The sequence below is a fragment of the Pleuronectes platessa genome, chromosome 13 (assembly GCF_947347685.1).
Source record: "Pleuronectes platessa chromosome 13, fPlePla1.1, whole genome shotgun sequence".
In the NCBI taxonomy this organism is placed as follows: Eukaryota; Metazoa; Chordata; class Actinopteri; order Pleuronectiformes; family Pleuronectidae; genus Pleuronectes; species Pleuronectes platessa.
The window spans coordinates 325334-343041 of record NC_070638.1 but is presented as its reverse complement, the minus strand read 5'-3'; the positions used below and the strand labels follow the sequence as shown (position 1 = coordinate 343041).

General features: G+C 47.3%; 1 protein-coding gene across 3 annotated transcripts in view; it reads right to left on the bottom strand.

Annotated features, from left to right (window-relative positions):
- Positions 1–9180: 9180 nt before the first annotated feature.
- Positions 9181–17708, bottom strand: part of adhfe1 (alcohol dehydrogenase iron containing 1) — a 9988-nt gene continuing 1460 nt past the window's right edge. For 2 of the 3 annotated variants that reach the window (XM_053438838.1, XM_053438840.1), the window contains 4 exons: positions 17522–17676; positions 17219–17415; positions 16841–16918; positions 13586–16655 (listed from right to left, as the gene is read on the bottom strand). In XM_053438838.1, the coding sequence (XP_053294813.1) occupies positions 15865–16655; positions 16841–16918; positions 17219–17415; positions 17522–17676 (1221 nt within the window). In that variant the 3' untranslated portion in view covers positions 13586–15864. Of the gene's footprint in view, positions 9407–9665; positions 9824–11127; positions 11225–11564; positions 11644–12661; positions 12761–13532; positions 16656–16840; positions 16919–17218; positions 17416–17521; positions 17677–17708 lie in introns of those variants that run through there. The other variant, XM_053438839.1, reaches the window with a different exon arrangement.

Sequence of the window (17708 nt, the reverse complement as noted above, 5' to 3'; positions counted from 1 at the left end):
GACATCCCAGTGTCGGAGGAGACGTCCAGGTATGGGAGGAGACGTCCCAGTGTCAAAGGAGACATCCCAGTGTCGGAGGAGACGTCCAGGTATGGGAGGAGACGTCCCAGTGTCGGAGGAGACGTCCCAGTGTCAAAGGAGACATCCCAGTGTCGGAGGAGACGTCCAGGTATGGGAGGAGACATCCAGGTATGGGAGGAGACGTCCAGGTATGGGAGGAGACGTCCCAGTGTCAAAGGAGACATCCCAGTGTCGGAGGAGACGTCCAGGTATGGGAGGAGACGTCCCAGTGTCGGAGGAGACGTCCCAGTGTCAAAGGAGACATCCCAGTGTCGGAGGAGACGTCCAGGTATGGGAGGAGATGTCCAGGTATGGGAGGAGACATCCAGGTATGGGAGGAGACGTCCAGGTTTAGAGACAAACAAATGTGGGTGGAGACAGTTGGGAGGAGATGTCCAGGTATGGGAGGAGACATCCAGGTATGGGAGGAGACATCCAGGTATGGGAGGAGACGTCCAGGTATGGGAGGAGACGTCCCAGTGTCGGAGGAGACGTCCCAGTGTCAAAGGAGACATCCCAGTGTCGGAGGAGACGTCCAGGTATGGGAGGAGACGTCCAGGTATGGGAGGAGACGTCCAGGTATGGGAGGAGATGTCCAGGTATGGGAGGAGACATCTAGGTATGGGAGGAGACGTCCAGGTTTAGAGACAAACAAATGTGGGTGGAGACAGTTGGGAGGAGATGTCCTGGTGTGCCGTCAGGTTGGACATTCTGACGTTGTTTCTCGTCCTCAGGACAGATAACTCCATCAAGAACCACTGGAACTCTACCCTGAAGAGGAAGGTGGAGACACAGCAACACATGCAGGTCCTACACGTCCACAGCTCCTCGTCTTCCACACCTGCTGTGACGACTGGTGTCCTCTCAAGCTCCGCCATCAACCCCACCAAGGTCAGCGCAGAGCCTCCACCCCCAACACCCGTCCATGACAGATGTATTGTAATACTGATGTTTGTCCTGCAGGCGGACAGTGTGTCCACAATGACAGTGGACTCCAGCTGCACCTTCAGCAAACAGAGCACTTGCAGCTGCTACGTCCACCTGTGCCACGCCTGTGCCCCCCCCCCCCTCAGGCTACGACTCTCTGAGCCTGTACGAGCTGACCACGCCGGCGGAGATGATAGAGGCGGTAAATTCTCTTTGTTGGGGCTCTTATTTTGGAAGTTGTTTTTCTGTCACCTGACTTGAAGCCTCCTCTCTCAGGTCTGATGATCGATCAGAGGGTTCTGTCAGTGTTTCTATTTCACACATGATTTAGTCATGTCATGTCACATTTATTTTGTGCAGCAGCCCTGTCACTATTGTTCCATACCTATTTTCTTCCTCAATCAACAGAATCTTATTTTCTGATAGAACATGGAGACCTGGAGCCACAGCCCGAAGGAGGCTCCATCATCAGTCCACCTCCACCTGCACAGAGAGGAAGCCGACCCGTCTGTCATCAGCCTGAGCTATGTGAGCAGAACCGGGTTTAACCTGAGTTAAAGGAACATTTCCCACTTTGGATCCCGATCAGAGTCTGGATCAATCTGTGACCTTTGACCTTGGGACATGTGCAATGACAGTTTGTTTGTTTGCAGGATGCAGGTTTTAGAGAGCAGCTGATGATCAGTGAGGACACAGCCTCCTCCTGCAGCCTGGTGGGGGCGCTGAACTTCTCACCCTCTGAGGTAAAGACCTCATGTGTCTCTGACGTGTCTGTGATGTGTCTCTCATGTGTCTCTCATGTGTCTGTGATGTGTCTGACATGTGTCTCTCATGTGTCTCTGACGTGTCTCTGATGTGTCTCTCATGTGTCTCTCATGTGTCTCTGACGTGTCTGTGATGTGTCTGTGATGTGTCTCTGAAGTGTCTCTCATGTGTCTGTGATGTGTCTGACATGTGTCTCTCATGTGTCTCTGACGTGTCTCTGATGTGTCTCTCATGTGTCTCTCATGTGTCTCTGACGTGTCTCTGAAGTGTCTCTGACGTGTCTGTGATGTGTCTCTCACATGTCTCTCATGTTTCTCTGATGTTTCAGTTCCTTGGTTATTTAACTGTAGAGGATCTGAAGTTGCAATGTCCAGCTTTCACCCCCCCCCCACACTCAACCGGCACTTACTACGACACCTCTCGTCTCCATTGCAGCGCTGTGTACGTGTGTTACTGTTCTAACAATAACAAATCGTCATGTGAAGACTAATGGATCAACTCAGCAGATTCAAGATAAATTCAAGTTGTGTATTGTTGGTGCAGGACGCCGTCAGACGTCCCAGAGACGATCAGAGATCTGTGGACGTCAGGTCCTCAAACACCGACACCACTGAAGACCAGTCAGGACGAGGTGAGTCCGCTGATCTGCTGTGGTCGACTGCTTCGTACGATTAACAGATTTAAAAGAGTGTAGTCAGCTTTCTCACACCCACACACACACACACACAGATTGGACATCACAACATGAGGACAGACGCCCCCTGGTGACATGTTGGAATTCACCTCGAGCGTCTGTCCTCTAGGTTCGGGGGGAGAGTCTGCTGAGCTCCATCCAGCTGTTCCAGGTCCAATCCGGACCACAGGGACCGGGACAGTCCGGGTCAGGGACATTTGACAGACAGTTGGAAGTGTTGTGGTGCGAGCAGCCTGTTGATGAGCTGAAGTCTCCAGGGCCCCCCCCCCCCACGCTGACTCCCCCCCAGGTAAAAATCCATCATCAACACGTTGCTCCATTGTGTCATCAGTGGTCAGTCATCCTTTCTCTGTATCATCTGTGTATCATCTCTGTGTCTTCTGTGTCTTCTGTGTCGTCTCCTTGTCGTCTCCTTGTCGTCTCCTTGTCGTCTCTGTGTCTTCTGTGTCTTCTGTGTCGTCTCCTTGTCGTCTCCTTGTCGTCTCCTTGTCGTCTCTGTGTCTTCTGTGTCTTCTGTGTCTTCTGTGTCATCTCCTTGTCGTCTCCTTGTCGTCTCCTTGTCGTCTCCTTGTCGTCTCCTTGTCATCTCTGTGTCTTCTGTGTCTTCTGTGTCTTCTGTGTCTTCTGTGTCGTCTCCTTGTCGTCTCCTTGTCGTCTCCTTGTCGTCTCCTTGTCGTCTCCTTGTCATCTCTGTGTCTTCTGTGTCTTCTGTGTCTTCTGTGTCTTCTGTGTCATCTCCGTGTCGTCTCCTTGTCGTCTCCTTGTCGTCTCCTTGTCGTCTCTGTGTCTTCTGTGTCTTCTGTGTCGTCTCCGTGTCGTCTCCGTGTCGTCTCCTTGTCGTCTCCTTGTCGTCTCTGTGTCTTCTGTGTCTTCTGTGTCGTCTCCTTGTCGTCTCCTTGTCGTCTCCTTGTCGTCTCCGTGTCGTCTCCTTGTCGTCTCTGTGTCTTCTGTGTCTTCTGTGTCGTCTCCGTGTCGTCTCCTTGTCGTCTCCTTGTCATCTCCTTGTCGTCTCCGTGTCGTCTCCTTGTCGTCTCCTTGTCGTCTCCGTGTCGTCTCCGTGTCGTCTTGTGTCGTCTCCTTGTCGTCTCCGTGTCGTCTCCTTGTCGTCTCCTTGTCGTCTCCTTGTCGTCTCCTTGTCGTCTCCTTGTCGTCTCCTGGTCGTCTCCGTGTCGTCTCCTTGTCGTCTCCTTGTCGTCTCCTTGTCGTCTCTGTGTCGTCTCCTTGTCGTCTCTGTGTCGTCTCCTTGTCGTCTCCTTGTCGTCTCCGTGTCGTCTCCTTGTCGTCTCCTTGTCGTCTCCTTGTCGAATCCGTGTCGTCTCCTTGTCGTCTCCTTGTCGTCTCCGTGTCGTCTTGTGTCGTCTCCTTGTCGTCTCCATGTCGTCTCCTTGTCGTCTCCTTGTCGTCTCCTTGTCGTCTCCTTGTCGTCTCCTTGTCGTCTTGTGTCGTCTCCTTGTCGTCTCCGTGTCGTCTCCTTGTCGTCTCCTTGTCGTCTCCGTGTCGTCTCCTTGTCGTCTCCTTGTCGTCTCCTTGTCGTCTCCTTGTCGTCTCCTTGTCGTCTCCTTGTCGTCTTGTGTCGTCTCCTTGTCGTCTCCTTGTCGTCTCCTTGTCGTCTCCGTGTCGTCTTGTGTCGTCTCCTTGTCGTCTCCATGTCGTCTCCTTGTCGTCTCCTTGTCGTCTCCTTGTCGTCTCCTTGTCGTCTTGTGTCGTCTCCTTGTCGTCTCCGTGTCGTCTCCTTGTCGTCTCCTTGTCGTCTCCGTGTCGTCTCCTTGTCGTCTCCTTGTCGTCTCCTTGTCGTCTCCTTGTCATCTCCTTGTCGTCTCCTTGTCGTCTCCGTGTCGTCTTGTGTCGTCTCCTTGTCGTCTCCTTGTCGTCTCCTTGTCGTCTCCTTGTCGTCTTGTGTCGTCTCCGTGTCGTCTCCTTGTCGTCTCCTTGTCGTCTCCTTGTCGTCTCTGTGTCGTCTCCTTGTCGTCTCCTTGTCGTCTCCTTGTCGTCTCCGTGTCTTCTTGTCTCACGTTGTGTCCTCAGCTCAGTGACCTTCAGGTGGTGACCTTTGGGAGGACAGAAGATCAGGTGATTCTGACGGAGCAGGCCCGACTCTACGTGGAGTCTTGATCTTCATCATCGTACTTCATCACCGAGCGTGAGAGGATGACATCATCGCTCAGGTCTTCATCGTCATCATCATCACACTGCTGAGTCATCCTGTGAATCGTGACTCAGCATTTTAATCCCTCACTGCATCGTCTCTGTCAGTTTGATAAACTGATCTTTTATTGATTGATTGACTAAGCATTGACTTTCATTTAGAACATTTTTAACATTTTAGTGACATTGATTGAAAATTGTGTTGACTCAAAATCTAATATTTATATTTTGACTCAAAGAAACTGTATCTCAAGCTTTATTTAATCAAACTTTATTTATAATCCAATTTTCTATTATTCTAACTTTCTTTATGTTTCAAACTTGATTTACATTCAAACTTTCCAGTCATGTTTATTGATTGAGATCGTTAAATATCATATGAATTCATTGATTTATTTATTTGTTGTTTTACTATATTAAAGCATCAGAGGAGACGTGATGAAGCTTCATGTTGTTATTGGATTTATTATTTCATATTTCAGTGTCCGGCGTCGTCCGGCAGGAAGGCCGTGTTGAAGGAGCCGGGGTCTGCAGGGGGGTGGGGGGGCTGGGGGAGGTGGGGGAGGTGGGGGCAGCTCTTTCTCCTGGACTTGGCCAGGACCCGGTGGAGGAGGCCGGGGGAGCTGGGACCCGACCCCCCCTCCTGTCCCAGAAGGACGCTTCTTTTTCTGAGCAGCTTCGGAGTACTGCGACCGCTGGGGGGGGGGGGGGTGTGTGTTAGCATCAAGAGTCAGATCAATAGAATATTTCAACAATTTAGGCTAGAAGGGGGGGGGAGGGCTTCTGTAGTTACCTGGTGCAACCACAGGGGGCGCCTGCAGGTGTCACAGCGACCGGCACTGACCCCCTCCTGACCAACAGGGGCGTGGCTCTGGATGACTCCCTGCCCTGTCACATAAAGATGACATCATCATTGTGTTGACGGTGTGTGGACCTGTGACCAGGTGAGTTGTGTTACCTGCTCCACACACGACGCAGGGAAATAACCTTCTTGTTCATTCGACAGACGTCCAAACCACCAGTCCTCATCCTCCTTAAACAGAACCTGGATCCGGTCTCCGGGGTTCAGGTCCAGTCCCTTCGGCCTCTGGGAGCGGTACTGAGTCCCCGCCACCACCACCTGCCAATCACAGCATCGCTCAGAACCCGGAACTGATCTCATTCAACTACTGCTCTTCTGGGCTTTACTTTGAAAAACCTGAGCCTTTAATTTGAAAAGTCCTAAATGTTCATAACCCAAGAACTAATCACTGAAGAATTGAGTGTTTTAAGGGCTTTGAACTTGTTCACTGTAGAGATGAAGGGACTTTGGTGACTTCAAAGCTGCTGCTGATTGGTTAATGTGTGAGTGTCAACATTAATCTGCTTTAAATAGCTGCTCCTCAGCTCGTCGGGCTGTAAATACTCGGAGGTCAGAGATTACGCTGATGTAAGACTGATTAACATCACAGGATGTTCACCACTGGGTCCCCTCTGGACTGCTCTGTCGTCTGTATCACACACACACCCTGTCCACAGAGGGGTCAGAGGTCAGAGGTCAGAGGTCCCGTCAAGAAAGTTGAATTAACGTCTTTACCTGCTCGGCCTCCTCGTGTCTGCTCCTCGTCCTCGACCTGCAGACTGACACAACAACACGTGTGTTACTGCTGGTGACCTCACACTTCACCTGAATGATGCTGCACTGACACAATCCTAAACACGCTCTGATTGGATGAAGCCAGCCCAGCTGTGCCTCAGAAGTAACCAGTGCCAAAATAAACTGGACCGCTCCGTAAAGTGAAGGAACCTTAATGTTCCGAGTGTTAAGGTCAGAGACATGAGGGCCGACGTCCTCTAGTGGGACCCGAGTCCACAGCTCCATTCACCAGAGAACACCAGGACCAGCAGGTCCACCACTGGAGCCTTGTTCTCCTCACTGATGAGAGCTGGTTCACACTGAGCTCATGTGACAGGTGTGAACGAGTCTGGAGACGTCGTGGTGAACGTGAAGCTGCTGTAGCTTCATCTATGACCAGTTTGGTAGATCAGTGAAGGTCTGAGGAGGCAGATCCTGGGAGGGTCACACCGACCTTCATGTCCCAGCCAACGGTTCCCTGACTGCTGTTAGGTACCAGGATGAAATCCTCAGAGCGACTGTCAGACCCTGAGTTCCTCCTGGTGCAGTGGACCCTGAGTTCCTCTTGGTGGACCCTGAGTTCCTCCTGTAGCAGTGGACCCTGAATTCCTCCTAGTGGACCCTGAGTTCCTTCTTCTTTTGTCAATAGTAACTCAGTAACTAGTAACTAAGTCATCATATAATGACGACCAGTGACCTACATACATATAAACACTGTCTAGTTAATTTACATGAAAAAGTCATTTTATTTTATCTACTTTTTCAGGTCGACAGACAACATGTAACGTGTGTGTGTGTGTGTGTGTGTGTGTGTGTGTGTGTGTGTGTGTGTGTGTTGACTCACCTTGTGGGGAAAACACAGTTGTATAAATTTCTAACTCATCATCAGTGTGTCTGTAGATCTGCTGCATGTTGCTCTGCACTCACTCACTCACTCACTCACTCACTCACTCTGAGTATAAATACCTGCCGTCACTAATCCCACTGTGTGTGTGTCACTGCAACACACACAAACACACACACACAGACAGCACACGGACACACACACACACACACAGAGGAGATCAGGTGTATCAGATCACGAACTATAAATAAAGATGGACAACATGACCCATCCTAAAACATACTGATCACCCCCTGGTGGCCGGCTGCATTACGGGTCATAAACCTCCTCCATGTTAGTAGATGGGACAAGGACCAAACCAGAGCTTCATTTGTAAATAAGGTGGCGGAGGGACGAGACGAGGACAGTTACTGGAACATGTCCACTCACGTATCTGGAGCTTACATATTTCTATTCAGAATCTTTTGCATGATAAAGCAACAATTATTTCTTCCTTTTTATAGAGTTATATATTTATATATATATAATTATAATAAATAAGCTGGTAAAACTATCTCATGAAGTTGTCTGCTTCCAGAGGAAACATTATCAGGACACACTTAGTAAACTTCCACTGCTATGCAGATGACTCCCAGTTATACGTTTCAATAAAACCAGAACATTGCATCAATTAACTGAAGTTCAGTTCTCAAGGACATAAAAACCTTCTCTTATTAAACTCAGATCAAACCGGTTCTGATACTTGGCCCTAAACACCTCAGAGACACATTATCTAAAGATGGAGCTGTGCTAGAGGACATTGCTCTTATCTTTGATCCTGATTTGTCCTTTGATCTCATATATAACACATTTCTAGGACCACCTTCTTCCTCTTACGTAACATCTCAAACATCAGGTCTAAAAAAAGACTCAGAAGAACGAGTCCAGGTCTTTGTTCCATCCAGATGTGATTATTGTAATTAATTATTATCCGGCTCCAGCAGGAAGTCGTTAAAGACTCTGCAGTTTGTCCTCAATGCTGCAGCACGTGTCCTGAAGACAACCAGGGACAGAGACCACATGTCTCCTGTGTTAGCTTCACTACACTGACTTCCTGTTACATTTAGAATTTAAAATCCTCCTCCTCACCTACATTAATAATATGGCAGCATCAAACCTTAAAGAGCTCATCGTACCTTATCACCACTAGAGCCTTGAGCTCCCAGAATCCAGGCTGTTATCCTTCAAGTCTCTAGAGGAGGAGGAGGAGGAGGAGGAGCTTCAGCATCAAGCTCCTCTCCTGTGGAATCATCTCAGCCTCAGTTCTGGAGGCAGACTCCCTCTGTACGTTGGAGATTCAAACCTTCCTTTAGGATAAAGTTATAGTTGGAGCTGGTCCAGGTTTGTCTTAGATCTCAGTTCTGCTGCTGCAGGTCTAGAAGGTCGGGGTCACGTGACACATGGAGCTTCTCTTTCCTCTTCTCCATCTCAATCACATTAATGTCTCATCAACACATGTTACTGACGTGACTTCTTCACCAGAGTCCGGCTGCTACATCGCTTGTGGATCAGGATCAGAGCTGCAGCCACATCGTGGATCCTGATGTGGATCACAGACTGTGATCATGGACCATAGATCATGGTGGTGGATCATGATCTATGGTCCATGATCACAACAAGACTTCTTGATACACAACATGTCTCCTCACATCTTCTACCATCACTGAGAGGAGCTCCTCAGTTCATCTGCTCCTTCATCTCCATCAGACTTTATGTATCAACACTTTAAACATGAAGTTAAGTTAAGTGAATCCTGTTGTTGTGTTGATGTGTTGTTGTGTTGTTGTGTTGATGTGTTCAGTTCCATCAGCATGTGTGTCCTGGGAGAGGATCCTCACATGGGACTGAGCTTTATTCACTGGTCACTAAGTTTCTGTTTGACTCTTGTTGAGTTCAGAACAGGAAGTTGATCCTTGTTAACATCTGTGAGACAAACTGGTCATATTAGAATATAAAAATAAAATATGACTGATGATTGATCCGGTTTATGTCACATCCTGTCACAACGCACCCCCCTAGCCTCACCGTGGAGACGTGGGTCGGACATGTTCAATGTCCGTCCCTATAACGATAGAGACATTGACACTAACGTGTGAGAACTGTTTTTTATTTGGTCAGACGTGGTCACATGTTCAGGTCAAAGGTGAGTCTGAGCAGGAAGACAAACTGCTACATCTAGTGGCTGTTAGAGGCACTGCAGCTCAGCCCTCTCTCTCCCACGAGGCCAGTGGACTCAGTAGAGCTTCATGGAGGCTTCGAACAGCTCGGCCAGGTCGTCCTCGCTGTGACTCCTAGGAGACAGCTTGGTCACTCGCTCCTGAAAAATGTAAATATTAAAACTCATAAAAACTTCACTTCAGAGCACTTTAATGAATTAACTGAAAGTGTGGGACTGAGGGGATCTGTGACGCGGTCTGACCACTAGGGGTCTCTACATCCAACTCACTGTCATTAGCTCTGAAAACATCTGAATCAATACTGTTTTATTCCAATGTGAAGTAAAGAGATTCACTTTAAACTGAGTTTATTATTATTATTGTTATTAATGGATGTAGTGTTGAGAAGTTGATTCACACCTGAGGGATTGTTCCTTTCACCAGAGCTGGGATGTCCTCGTTACTGTACCCGACTGCAGCAAGTCCGTCCTCCACCTGCAGCTCCAACAGGAACTGACGCAGCGTGTCGGACAGAACCGCCCCCGCGTCGGCCCGCTTCACCTGCCGGAGATCTGCACCTGAACACAACACAGTGTGTGACTGATCCTGAACACAACACAGTGTGTGACTGCACCTGAACACAACACAGTGTGTGACTGCACCTGAACACAACACAGTGTGTGACTGCACCTGAACACAACACACAACACCAGAGTGTGTGACTGCACCTGAACACAACACAGTGTGTGACTGATCCTGAACACAACACACAACACCAGAGTGTGTGACTGCACCTGAACACAACACAGTGTGTGACTGATCCTGAACACAACACACAACACCAGAGTGTGTGACTGCACCTGAACACAACACAGTGTGTGACTGCACCTGAACACAACACACAACACCAGAGTGTGTGACTGCACCTGAACACAACACAGTGTGTGACTGATCCTGAACACAACACACAACACCAGAGTGTGTGACTGCACCTGAACACAACACAGTGTGTGACTGATCCTGAACACAACACCAGAGTGTGTGACTGCACCTGAACACAACACAGTGTGTGACTGATCCTGAACACAACACAGTGTGTGACTGCACCTGAACACAACACAGTGTGTGACTGCACCTGAACACAACACAGTGTGTGACTGATCCTGAACACAACACACAACACCAGAGTGTGTGACTGCACCTGAACACAACAGAGTGTGTGACTGCACCTGAACACAACACAGTGTGTGACTGCACCTGAACACAACACAGTGTGTGACTGATCCTGAACACAACACAGTGTGTGACTGATCCTGAACACAACACACAACACCAGAGTGTGTGACTGCACCTGAACACAACACACACACACACACATACTGATAATATTCGGATCTGCTCTGATTCATGAACCAGAGGCGGTGGACTAGTGGCAGAATAATTGGACTATGGGCAGAAAGTTACGGACATCACGCAGGAAGGTCGCTGGTTCGATTCCTCGCGGTGACAATTCAACATATCCAAAGAGCACTCTCCCATCCCCACTGTCTAAGTGCCCCTGAGCAAGGCACCTTGTGCTCTGTGAGGTTCACCAGATGGGACAAAAGCAGAAGACAAACTTCCCTACTCTGCATGTTGTGTGATTGTGCTTGTGATCAATAAATGTATCCCAGATGTTTTACCAGATGTTCTTCCTGCATTCAGCAGCTGGAACTGTTTCTTCTGATCAGATTTTTATTATTCACCAGTTTGATCCTCTGCTCTGCTGTCAGTCAAACTGTCCCTGTCTGTGATTGGTCAAATGCATTTGCGTTTGTTGTTATGTTGTGTTGTTTTGGTTGTATCTGATGACGGCTGAACAGGTGAAGTGGTGAACAGGTACCGAGGATCTCTGCAGCCTCCAGGTGGCGCTCTGGACACATTGGGGCCGTGAAGTTGAAGACGGCCGGAGACGTGAGAACGACAGAGAGACCGTGAGGCTGAGGACACACACACACACACACACACACACACACACACACACACACACACACACAATAATTAATAATAGTAATCAATATTTTCACATTATCACATGACAGTAATGCTCTGCAACAACATCAGCGGGTAACAGTCAGAATGCTAACGTTAGCTTGTTGACCTGCTTCTTGTGCTAATGCCAAGTCTCCCTCTGTGATTGGCTGCTCAGGTGTAAGAAACTGTCTTTTGTGTCCAATGTGTTCACGAAGACGTTCAGAAGCATCAACGTGTTTAAAATGTATTTCATATTTTGATCATTTAATAGTGTTCATGCAGATGTGTTGTCTTCTCATCACTCACCACCAGGGGGTGCTCCACACTGTAACCCTTCGCTGAGTGAGTCTTTACGTTTCCAGCGATCGGATACGACATACCGTGACTGAAACACACAAAACATTTCAAATGTATAATTTTATCTTATTTTCATAAAAACATCTTATTTCTACAGTTTCATGAAAAAATAAATAAAAATAGATAAAATACATTAATAACAGGAAATAAAATAATAACCAGAAGAAAAGTTTCATAATTGTCTTTAGATTTAAAACCAGAGGTCTGAATCATTTCTATACGAATGCTATTTAAACAAATCAAATCAACTTTATTGTCCTGTAGGGAAATTTGTCTCGGGCCAAAGTGCTACAGCAACTGCAGAACGGAACAACAACAACAACAACAACAACAACAACAACAACAACCAGTACACAGACATATCACGCAAGACCCAGAATAATAATCCAGAATCAAAGTGAATTGAATATTGCTCTTTCTTTCACAGCTGTTTTTAATATGCTCTCTATTGTTGCCCTGCTGGACGGTGAGCTGCTGATCCATATCCAGTTATGATTTCACGCACACAGAATATGAACAAGACGTCTGGTCTACGTATGAAGTCCAGCTTTGAGCTATTACACAGCAAGTCTACAGATTACAGTCCAGCTGTATATGTCCACATATTTAAAAGTGCTCACTTTGTCACTGATTATCACTGGGGGATATAATTGTTTTATTTATTATTATAATTGTTAGCATCTGTCAGTAGTTGACTGCTCCTCTCTGTGTCTCCATCATTCATCAGTGGACCATCTCCTCCAGCTTCATACATTCAGCTTCGTGTCATCGTCCTTATCTTCAAAGCCTTTTCCCTCAGGTTCTGGATCTGGTTCATATTAATCAACAGCTTAAAGTGAGGAGTGAGAAGCAGCTTCCACTGTTTATATATTTCATATAATAACTGATTTGAACTGGTCACGATGAAACTGTGAGTCTTAACTTCATTGATTATGATATTTATATTTTTAAGTGCAGATTAAAAATTTGAAAGAAAGGTTAAAATAAACAAAATCGCATCCACATTAAAGTTCGAAGTTTAGTGACATTAAATCTTTGTTCCTCACCACAGATGAACTCCAGCGTTTCCGAAGCCGATTCCAGCGAACACACTGGCCAGGTGCATGCTGGACCGAGCCTCCAGGTCCTCAGGGTCCCGCACAGATCTGCAACCAACCAACCAATCAATCAATCAATCAATCAATCAATCAATCAATCAATCAATCAATCAATCAACCAACCAATCAGATATTCTGTTCATAAGAACCCTGTCCAGGATTCACAAGATCTCGATTCAATTCAGTTCAGGATATTTCGGTAACAATACCAGTTTTCTTGGATATGAAAGAAATTAAAGGTGTAAACTGAGCAATTAGAGAGAGAGAAAACGTGTGTGTGTGTGTGTGTGTGTGTGTTTGTGTGTGTGTGTCTGTGTGCCCGTCTCAGTCGCTCTTCACATAAAACAAAAATGATCACATGTATTTAGTTATGAATCCTGACTGTGTGCGTCACGTCTCGTGTTGTGTAGCAGCTGAAATGCGTGCACACAAAATATGAGCGTATTTTGTTTGTGTAGAAGTATGTGTCACAAACTCTGGAGCAGATCAAACAAACACAAAGTAAAGCTGCACAGTGAGCGCGGTGGGGGGGACACGGAACCAGCCGGTGCTTCGGCCCACATCCTGCAGCAGGATCCTTTTACAGGGTCCCAGAGGGAAACCCTTAACCTGGATCAGGGGGGCGGGGCCTGTGTGTTAGCTCCGCCTCACTCCCTGACACACAGGAGAGTCATGATACTTTACACATCGATATCCGATTATTCTATGAGGTTGTTTGGAATCGGAGAATGGATTTTCTAAACGCAGCCCTCACAAGAGAAAGAGAATGTTTCTGTTCAGATGTTCAGATCCCCCGGGAATCGAACGTGGCTCAACTCACCGCTTCATGTACTTGGCGACCACGTTGAGGGCGTGGCGGGACCACACGTCACTGATTGGGTTGCTGCCTTGGTAGGCGGGCCGGTTGATGGGGTTGGGGGGGCAGGGGGTCCTCTGGTGGTAGGGCAGGGCAGTGTACGACTCCAGAGCGTGACTAAAGACAACAACATGTTTACATGTGTCGTCTACAGACGTTAAACATGCAAAGAAAAATAATGTAACACAAGAGGAGAATGTGTCTAGAATGGGGAACGTGTTGTGGGTCAGAAAGACTTCACTCAGAGTGAACCCTAACCCTTCACTCAGAGTGAACCCTAACCCTAACCCTAACCCTTCACTCAGAGTGAACTCTAACCCTAACCCTTCACTCAGAGTGAACCCTAACCCTAACCCTTCACTCAGAGTGAACCCTAACCCTCCACTCAGAGTGAACCCTAACCCTAACCCTAACCCTTCACTCAGAGTGAACCCTAACCCTAACCCTTCACTCAGAGTGAACCCTAACCCTTCACTCAGAGTGAACCCTAACCCTAACCCTAACCCTTCACTCAGAGTGAACCCTAACCCTAACCCTTCACTCAGAGTGAACCCTAACCCTTCACTCAGAGTGAACTCTAACCCTAACCCTTCACTCAGAGTGAACCCTAACCCTAACCCTTCACTCAGAGTGAACTCTAACCCTAACCCTTCACTCAGAGTGAACCCTAACCCTAACCCTCCACTCAGAGTGAACCCTAACCCTAACCCTTCACTCAGAGTGAACTCTAACCCTAACCCTTCACTCAGAGTGAACCCTAACCCTTCACTCAGAGTGAACTCTAACCCTAACCCTTCACTCAGAGTGAACCCTAACCCTAACCCTTCACTCAGAGTGAACTCTAACCCTAACCCTCCACTCAGAGTGAACCCTAACCCTAACCCTCCACTCAGAGTGAACCCTAACCCTAACCCTCCACTCAGAGTGAACCCTAACCTAGTTAATATGTGTTCCCAAATATTAAGTGTTACCTAGAAAAGTACACGCATTTAAATTTGAACTGAAATAATATTAACAATCTGAATTCTAAAAATAAGGAAATAAAAAGGTTACGGTTAAGGTTACCATGGCACCCACAGAGGCTGAAGCTGATAGGACAGCTGGCTGGTGTTGAGGGCGGAGTCAGGACTCAGTGACAATGATTGACAGCAGTTTCAGTTAGATTTTCAAATACAAAATTTAATGAAATGATTAGTTTAAATAAAAAAATATTAAAAACTAATAATCATAAGATACCTAAACATGAAGTTAAAATTAGCAAAATAAGATGGTGTGTGAAGTTTTGAAAAAGCTGAGAGACTTTGTGCAGTGCTTTGATCGGAGATATTTATCTTATAGATAATCTATCTCGCTCATTAATAATGCAAACGTGAAATTGGAATGTTAATTGAATGAAAGTTTTCATATGAAGCTTACTTCCTGTTCCCATTAGGGAGAGGCGGTGGTCTAGTGGCAGAAACTTGGACTATGAGCAGAGAAGGTCTCTGGTTCGACTCCACGGAGAAACAACAAAAGACGAACCTGGATTGATCTGTCCAAAAATCCAAGAGTCTCCCTACCCTGTCTAGTGCCCCTGAGCAAGGCACCTTACTCCCCCAACATCTGCTCCCCGAGCGCCTTACATGGTCGCTCACTGCTCTGTGTGTCCTGCACCAGATGGGTCAAAAGCAGAGGTTACATTTCCCTACCTGCATGAGTGTGCCTGTGTTTGGGACGAATAAATGCATCTTATCTTATCTTATGACCCTGAGGTGAGTCGTTTAACTTTCTGTTAATAAGTTTTTGTGTAGTTTGACTCTAGTTGAGTTAAGAACAGAGGAAGTTGCTCCATGTGAACATCAGACAAACTATTAGATTTGATTTTAAAATACTATAATTTAGAGGGTTAGGGTTAGACGGGTTAGACGCTGTGGAGCCATTTGGCCACGCCCATTTCAAATTCCTCCAGGATACTTACATTTTTACCACTTTAATTTTCTATGAAGTTGAATTAGTTTATAATATTATAATAATAAAGAGAATAATAAGAATCGTGCTCGGGTCCTAACAACGACGGTAAAGAACACAGGAGGATTGTGAGTGTGGAACATTGTGATAATTCAGTTTACATTTGTGACCTCTGACCTCTGTGTTAATACTCGAGTGTGGGTGAAAGGTTCCTCTGTTATAAAAAGGTCAGAGGTCACGGCTGCAGGTTTCAAACTGTGTTTAACTCGTACGGCGAAGTCACGTGGTCCGAAGAATCTGACACGTGTGTAACTTCTACTCATGAAATACACATCAACACAATATTACCTTAGATGATGATAGATGTTGGACACACAGACAGATGTTGGACAGATGTTGGACACACAGAGAGAGATGTTGGACAGATGTTGGACACACAGACAGATGCTGGACAGATGTTGGACACAGACAGATGTTGGACACACAGACAGATGCTGGACAGATGTTGGACACACAGAGAGAGATGTTGGACAGATGTTGGACACACAGACAGATGCTGGACAGATGTTGGACACACAGACAGATGTTGGACAGGTGTTGGACACACAGACAGATGCTGGACAGGTGTTGGACACACAGACAGATGTTGGACAGGTGTTGGACACACAGACAGATGTTGGACAGATGTTGGACACAGACAGATGCTGGACAGGTGTTGGACACACAGACAGATGTTGGACACAGACAGATGTTGGACAGATGTTGGACTCACAGAGAGATGTTGGACAGATGTTGGACAGATGTTGGACACAGACAGATGTTGGACAGATGCTGGACAGGTGTTGGACACACAGACAGATGTTGGACACAGACAGATGCTGGACAGGTGTTGGACAGGTGTTGGACACACAGACAGATGCTGGACAGATGTTGGACACACAGACAGATGCTGGACAGGTGTTGGACACACAGACAGATGTTGGACAGATGTTGGACACACAGACAGATGCTGGACAGGTGTTGGACAGACTGACCAGAGGACGTCGAAGCCGCTGTTGGCGGCGACTCGGGGGGGCATGCTCAGCGTGTGCAGCGGGTCCACGATCCCCAGCGTGGGTCTGATTGCTCTGCTGGCGATACCTGAACAGAGACAGCCAATCACAGCTCAGATAGACACGGTGATGTCATCATGACCTGGATCCTGATTCGCTCGTTGGCTCAATAATTCTATTCACTTCACTTTCAAATTACTTTCATAACGACAAAGTGCAAACATCACAGTGTTCATATAAAGGTGAGATTCAGGTGACTCATGGATCCGGTACCGGTTTTGGCTTTCAGGGGCTCGTAGTCAAAGATGGCGACTCCGGTGGTCTCGCTGCCGGTGCCCGCCGTCGTAGGAACTGAGCAAAGGAACAAAGTTCAAGATCTTTTTTAAATATAAAACTATGATAGAAATGAGTAACATCCTGTTTTTCTTTCACACGTCCGTTAACTCAGAGCTGCTGAGTCATGGTCAGTGTTTTAAGACGTGGTGACCTTTGACCTCATAGGAAACGTTGTGACAGGTTTTTACTGTCGGCCAGCTGAACAGGTGAAGGAAGACAGATTAATAATTAACAGCACGACCTGAAAATATTCAGAATCAATAATCAACTGCTCATTATTTGAATATCCCCCTGCGGCCTTCTAGTGGTGGTTACCTGCGATGAGCGGCTTCAGGGTCCCGGTGACCGGCTTCCCTTTCCCGATCGGAGCGTTCACGAAGTCCAGGAAGTCGGCGTCGGGGTGGCTGGCGTACAGGTTGGCTGCTTTACAGGTGTCAATCACAGAGCCCCCCCCCACCGCCACAAACACGTCGAACGAGTGTTTTTTTGCGAACGAGATGGCGTCTTTAAAACTGAAGCAGAGAAATGAAGACTCCAACTTCTCATTGGCTCATCACTGACCATACAAATTATAAAACATGGTACATCAGCCAATCAGAGAGCAGGCAGCCTGTGTACCTGGTGTCGGTCGGCTCCACACGCACGTTGTCGTACACTTTGAACTTGACTCCGTTCTTCAGCAGCGACTCCAGGACGATCTTCACCGGAGGGAGGCGGGACAAGTTCTTGTCCGTCATCAGACAGACGTTCCGGGCTCCGAGGTTCTGCAGGTCCTGCAGGAGAACCGGAGACATTCACAGGGACT